The 7,247-nt window shown below is 45.1% G+C and overlaps 1 protein-coding gene across 2 annotated transcripts in view; it reads left to right on the forward strand.

Annotated features, from left to right (window-relative positions):
* epha4b (eph receptor A4b) overlaps positions 1 to 7,247 on the forward strand; it is a 66,826-nt gene that overhangs the window by 55,705 nt on the left and 3,874 nt on the right. For both annotated transcript variants that reach the window (XM_034888049.1, XM_034888048.1), the window contains exons 13-14: positions 1,281 to 1,342; positions 4,158 to 4,367. In XM_034888049.1, the coding sequence (XP_034743940.1) occupies positions 1,281 to 1,342; positions 4,158 to 4,367 (272 nt within the window). The remainder of the gene's footprint in view (positions 1 to 1,280; positions 1,343 to 4,157; positions 4,368 to 7,247) is intronic.

A 7,247-nucleotide genomic window follows, 5' to 3' on the forward strand; every position in this document is an offset into this window, starting at 1 on the left:
TGTGTGTGTGTGTGTGTGTGTGTGTGTGTGTGTGTGTGTGTGTGTGTGTGTGTGTGTGTGTGTCTGTGTTTGCTGCAGTGAGATAGTGAATTCGTTTAAGGTGATGTATTGCTGTCTTTACCTACAATCTCACTGTAGGCCTCTGTGGTTAGTTCCTGCCTTTCCATGACAAGCTTTTGACCACTCCTCCTCCCCTCTCCTCCTCCCCTCTCCTCCTCCCCTCTCCTCTTCCCCTTTCCTCCTATCCTCCTACCCATCCATCCCTCTTTTATCTTTTAACCCTTTGCTTGTTTTGTAACCTTCACACTCTTCAATCCTCAATTTGGTTTACATTCGTCTCTTCCCCAATGACCTTTTTCTTTCAATTTATTTTACAATTTAAATGTTTAATTCAGTGAAGCTTTATTGCAATGTTGTTGTTTTTTTAAGCATTTTGAATGAGCCCTTTTCCTGCAAGACTTTGGGGGGTACAGTTTGGGAAAAAAAAAAATTATTTCTACTGTTTTTCTATTTTCTGTGTTCTTTAGAAAATATTCTATAACATTAATCTCTCTCTCAATATCTCCACTTCTTCAGGCTTCCTCTTTCTCTCTCATGCTGTCTTTATCTCTCCTCCAGATTTTTCTCTCTCACACACACACACACACACACACACACACACACACACAAAATCATTTGTACTGCACAATGCACATTTGTTTTGATTGGCAAAGTTCAGATGTAGGGGGTGGCACCTAGGGAGAACCCTGTAAAACGGGGACAACTTGGTGTGTGTGTGGGTGTGTGTGTGTGTGTGCATGCGTGTTTCCATGTGCAGGTACTCTGTTAATCATTTGTAAGCTCCAACAGATGCCATATAGGGGACCATAGTGCGCGGGGCCTGTCAGTCAACCACCCCTTCATCACACAAACACACACTCATGCAGGTGCAGCGGCATACAGCGATCCAACCATAACCCCCCTTCCTTTTGAGGCTGATTAGTATTCATGAGATCTCAGGAGGCCCTCCTAATACACACACACACATATATTCTGGTAGATTGGTCCATTCTAATTATCTCCTGGCGTTTATGGAGAGGGCTGATTAGAAGCTGTCAGTGTGACTGATGACGACATGCCATGTTATTCCCTAGAGAGGGCCAGAGAGACCGAGAGGAAGGCTGGTCACAGCTGTGGTCCCCACTACTCCTCTGGCCTCGTTTCTTTACAGTTGGCGTCTAGTTGCTTTGTTTCTTGTCATTGGGCTCCACTAACAGTGGCCTTATTATTTGTGTCTGTAGGTAAACCAGTGATGATCATAACGGAGTTCATGGAAAACGGATCCCTGGACACTTTTCTCAAGGTGAGTCGCGGTCTTTGCGGCCTTAGCTGGAAGGAACAAGGCGGACACATTTCCTGCAAGGTCAGGGCCACAGGTCTTCACAAAGGCCATGTGGAAAAGTGTGTCCCAGCTGGACTGACGGCTCATTCTTTTAAAACTATATTTCTAAAAGGTACCCGACTGAAACTGGTTTCATCTCAAGCTGGAGAATTCAATCTTTACCTGTTTCGAGCCACATTTATACACTCTGTTGTCATTACACATTGCACACAGGCCTGAAATCCACACACACACACTCAGGTCCTATACATGCATTAATGGAGAGATGTCAGATTAAGTGGACTGGGACGGCTGAAAAGGAGCCCTGAGCGGTTTTTGGGGGGTTCGGTGCCTTGCTCAAGAGCACCTTGGCCGTGCCCAGGAAGTGAACTGACATCTCTCCAGCTACCAGTCCACACTCCCTATGTTTGTTCAGAACGCGGACTTGAACAGCGACCACCCGGTTCCCAACCCAACTCCCTATGGACCCCTACTATAGGTCTATGAAATGCACTTAGTGTCCACATCCCAGAGCAGAAAACAGCAGCAGACTGCTGATAAATGGGCAATAAAGCAAACAATTTGCTCTGTCGGGGAAACAGAAATGAACAGTTCATTTCAAGTGTAACACCGCAAAAAGTGAATTAAAAAGAAGGCCAAAGAGGTTTTACGGGAAATCAGCTTAATCGTGAATGAACAGAGAAATACAGCCAGCGCCAGTATTTCCAGAGACTCTTATTATGCTGATCAAGTCTCTAAAATCTTCTCAGGAAAGAGACTGGTTTAAAAGAAAAATTAAAAAAAAAGTTTTTAAGATTAAGCGTTTGAACACAGAGTTTAACTCCATGCCAGTGTTTTAAAATGAAGTCTTTGAAGCCAATTTTAGTCAAGGTTATTGCTGAATCCCTTGTCAGTGAACAGTTTTTTTATAATCGAACAGAGTCTGTAGAGGCATCGCTTTATTGAGATCGGCATTATGACCGGAGTCAGCAGAGCCTGTCACTCAATACCTCATTATATGAATTGATGTTGAAAAGCCCATCCTCGGAAACATATCATAAGCCTGCAGACATACCAAATCTAGATGTACTTTCTCCAAATGAATTCAAATGCCAATTATAACCAGAAAAGTATGGATCTTTATTTAATTGCAGTTGTGGAAGGCAAGCATAAAATGTTGTACATGTGGTTAAACGTGTGATTCATTAATACTGTTCATATAAAATATGTGCCAGTGAAAGAGGCAGTATTGATTCAGAGGAGGAGCCATGAACTGGAACCCCCCCCCCCCCCCCCCCCCCGGTGTGTCTCACATTAAAAGTCCCCCTGATTCATATTCAAAGTTGTTCTTCAGCCTGTAAAATCACTGCAGTGCTCCATAGCCATAAAGCCTGTGATGATGGGCCCGTCACTAAAGAGACACCTATCCCATCAGCGATGCTGAAGCAAAATGAAATGAAATCTGACGGACACCAGAATAGCCTGAACACACACAAACACACACACACACAAAGTCACACAAACATGCATGTTGTGTGTATGCAATGAGGGTCATAAAGAGTGTCCGCAGTGGCTCAATATAATTATGGAATTTTATGGGTTTTACAACTCATCCGAGCTCCTGGCATCCATATGTGTCTTTAATTATGCTGACCATCTATTAAGCAGTCGTCCCTCGGAAATAACAAAACCACTGCTGTTGGCTCTCTCTCTCTGGTCTCCTTGCTCTACCTAGAGTAGCCTTTCTCCCTTTTGCCTTAGCGTGTTTAAGTGCTTCCTTTTAGGTAAAAACTAAAAACGTGAGCAAAGTGGAGGAATTACGCCAAAAAGTCTCATTTTTCCATTGTCCCCTGTGTCATCCGTCTACTTCATCCCCTCGTGCAACCACTGTGCCTTGCGTTTGTCTCCCCTCTCTCTCTTTCCCTGCCGTGCCCACCCGTCCTCCTTCCTGGAAATGCTATGTGGTGGGCAGATTGATAGAGGAAGTCTGTAGGTTTGTTAGACAGTCCAATCAATCAGCATCTCACAAAACCCCAGCTAATTAACTTACTCCGCAGCTGCCGAGGGAGTAAGAGAGAGAGGGAACGATAGAGGGAGGGGGAGGAGGGGGGGTGTGCACAGATGTAGAAAGATGAAGGAAGATAGATAGACAGATGGAGACCGAGTCAAAGTAATACTGAGTTCTCTCTCATGGAGACAGTGACTAAGGACAGAAAGCGATGGATGGAGAGAACAAAGAGACAGAGGGGAGGAGAGATGAACCAAAGGACAGAGAGGGTGACTGATAACACGGATGGCTTTTTAACGGGGACCGTTGGCCCAGGGCAGAAATAATTGGCAGAGGAAGGTGAGCTGGACCACCATCGATCAACAGGCTCTGGTCTCTCTGCCAAAGACAGCTCAAATCTGACAAAACAGTGAGCTCTGCACACACACACGGCCACTGGTAGACAGGAAAGTTCTGTCTGCCCTGTCAGATCCAATCCTCTGCAGGTAGTCTTTCTTTCTTTTCGTTTTTTGGTGATCTCCACTGATCCCTGGGCGGAGAAATTCATCTTTTGCTTGCCCCCCTCCAGAGAGAGGTCAAAGCGTAGGGTTAGCGAGAGCTGGCAGGGATTCAGAGTCTCTGAATCACTTCAGAAGCACTGTCATTACAGATAAATCCTGGCTTACACCTTCACCTCCAGCTGGGCGTGTTAAAGACTTTACCCTGATCACTATGACCACCATCAGTAATGTCAGCGTTTACACCCTGTGCTGTGTATCCATTGGCCTTTCTCCTTGTCTCACCCTCCAGAAACACGACGGCCAGTTCACGGTGATCCAGCTGGTTGGCATGCTGCGCGGCATCGCCTCAGGTATGAAGTACCTGTCAGACATGAGCTACGTCCACCGCGACCTGGCAGCTCGAAACATCCTGGTCAACAGCAACCTGGTGTGTAAGGTGTCCGACTTTGGCCTGAGTCGAGTTCTGGAGGACGACCCGGAGGCGGCCTACACCACAAGGGTAAGACACGCTTTCATGTTCTGCAGCTGTCATAAGCAAATGGTATTACCAGTTACAGTCCACCTCCCACTGACCTATACATCATTAGATTGAGTCCAAAACCAAACTTGACATAAACCCCAAGATATTCAGTTCTGATCCAAAATGTGGTTGCCCCGAATAGACCCAAAGACAAAGAGCAAACACATGTAGTCTGTCACTGTGCTTCCCAATCCACACTCTCTGTCTCATCTTTTAAGAATGACATTTTTTTCTTCTCCTGACACATCACCTGATCAGAGCTGATAGCGAGTCCCCATTTACACAAACACTAAAGGCACAACAGGAACTTTCAATTTTGAATGGAACCTCCCAAAACAAATTCTGGCAATCTCCTCTGACATCGGGGGTGCACGGTGAACCAACTATACTGGTTGTGATTCCCACAGCAAAACAAAGCAAGCACTTCAAACATAGGTGGGAAAAGTTGATCACTGCAGTTCATTTCAATATGGCCACTTTGTAATGATGCAGGAAAACACGTTGTTCAGGAAACAAACTAGGTTGTTTGTTTTTCAGAATAGAGATATGAGATTATAACTGTCCAGGGCTGGATGAGTAAAGTACGCTACCACACGAGAAAGCTGCAGTCTCATGAGTGGCAAGAGGGAGCTTGCTACTTTTAGTATATACAGTGAGGGATAAAAGTATTTGATCCCCTGCTGATTTTGTAGGTTTGCCCACTGGCAAAGAAAGAATCAGTCTATAATTTTAATGGTAGATTTATTTGAACAGTGAGAGACAGAATAATCCCCCAAAAAACTTATGTCCAAAATGTTGATTTCAAAAATTAAATTGATTTGCATTTCAATGTGGGAAATAAGTATTTGACTTCCTCTCAATCAGAAAGATTTCTGGCTCCAAGGTCTTTTATACATCTAACGAGCTGAGACTAGGAGCACACTCTTAAAGGGAGGGCTCCTATCTCATCTTGTTACCTGTATAAAAGACACCTGTCCACAGAAACAATCAATCAATCATATTCCAAACTCGAAGACCAAAGAGCTCTCCAAGGATGTCAGGTACGCAAGTCGGGAATGAGCTACAAGACCATTGCCAAGCAGCTTGGTGAGAAGGTGACAACAGCTGGTGTGATTATTCGCAAATGGAAGAAACACAACAGAACTGTCAATCTCACTCTGCCTGGGGCTCCATGCAAGATCTCACCTCGTGGAGTTGAACAGTGAGCAATCAGCCCAGAACTACACGGGAGGATCTTGTCAATGATCTCAAAGCAGGATAACTGGGTGAAAGTGTTGTGGTCAGATGAGACCAAAATGGAGCTCCTTGGCATCAACTCAACTCGCCGTGTTTGGAGGAGGAGGAATGTTGCCTATGACCCCAAAAACACCCCCCCCCCCCCTCAAACATGGAAGTGGACACATTATGGTTTGTGGGTGTTTTTCTGCTAAGGGGACAGGACAACTTCACCGCATCAAAGGGACGATGGACGGGGCCATGTACCGTCAAGTCTTGGGTGAGAACCTCCTTCCCTCACCAGGGCATTGAAAATGGGTCGTGGATGGGTATTCCAGCAAGGCAACAAAGGAGTGGCTCCAGAAGAAGCACATTAAGGTCCAGGAGGGGCCTAGCCAGTCTTAGACCTTAATCCCATAGAAAATCTTTGGAGGCAGCTGAAGGTTCCAGTTGCCAAACTTCAGCCTAGAAACCTTAATGACTTGGAGAAGATCTGCAAAGAGGAGTGGGACAAAATCCGTCTTGAGATGTGTCAAACCTGGTGGAAACTACAAGAAACATCTGACCTTGGTGACGGCCAACAAGGGTTTTGCCACCAAGTACTAAGTCATGTTTGGGGAGGGGTCAAATACATACTTTTTTTACCTCATTAAAATGCAAATCAATTTATAACATGTTTGACGTGCGTTTTTCTGATTTTTTGTTGTTGTTCTGTCTTTCACTGTTCAAATAAATTTACCATTAAAATTACAGACTGATCCTTTCTTTGTCAGTGGGCAAATGTACAAAATCAGCATGGGATCACATACTTTTTTCCCCTCACTGTATAATGTGTAAAATCGATAATACAACGGCTGTCACACCTGTGGCAATAGAGCGGGACCCTCACCCTATAAGAGTGTATATCATTTGGACAACTCTGGCCCAGTGTCTGGTCTCAGCTTATGTCTTACAACATAAGCACTGAGGGGACCTGCAATGACTAAGACATACTGTAAGGCTCTAAACATGTGTACCACAGTTAAAGTTTTGACACACACATGACACATACACAACATGCTACACACTGTTCACAAAATGAAATATACACACGGGGCACACACTTCATGTTTTTGCCAATATATAGTCAAATTAAAGAAGTCTTCAGTACCATCCCCATCCTCTCACAGAGCACAGAGAGAATGGAGAAGCTCAAACGTCAATGTCTCAAACCAACTCCTCAAAAATGCCCACAAGGAGATGGCATTATTCATATTCATAGGAAGTGTTGGGGATGTTATTTTTAATATGGCATTAGCATTGTCCTGGGAGGAATGTATCAGCCGCTGACTGCTCTATTGCAATCACATCCCCCCCACCCCCACCACTGATGTCAGGAGACTTAGATGGAGAGCTGCAGGCATGAGATGGGGGGTGAGAGGAGGATGAGAGAGGGAGAGTGAGGCGGAGATGGGGAAGAGACAGAGAGAGAGAGATAGAGAGTGAGAGAGAGGGAGAGAGAAGTAGATATCAAAATGAGACTGAGATCGAGGGACGCTTAGAGAGAAAGAGAGGGAGAGAGCAGAAGGGAAGGCAGGGGAAGGATCCAGAGAGAGCAGTTAAAAGAGAAAAAAAGAGGATGGGGTAGGGGTGGACGGGGGGGGG

The sequence above is a fragment of the Etheostoma cragini genome, chromosome 12, assembly GCF_013103735.1.
Source record: "Etheostoma cragini isolate CJK2018 chromosome 12, CSU_Ecrag_1.0, whole genome shotgun sequence".
In the NCBI taxonomy this organism is placed as follows: domain Eukaryota; kingdom Metazoa; phylum Chordata; class Actinopteri; order Perciformes; family Percidae; genus Etheostoma; species Etheostoma cragini.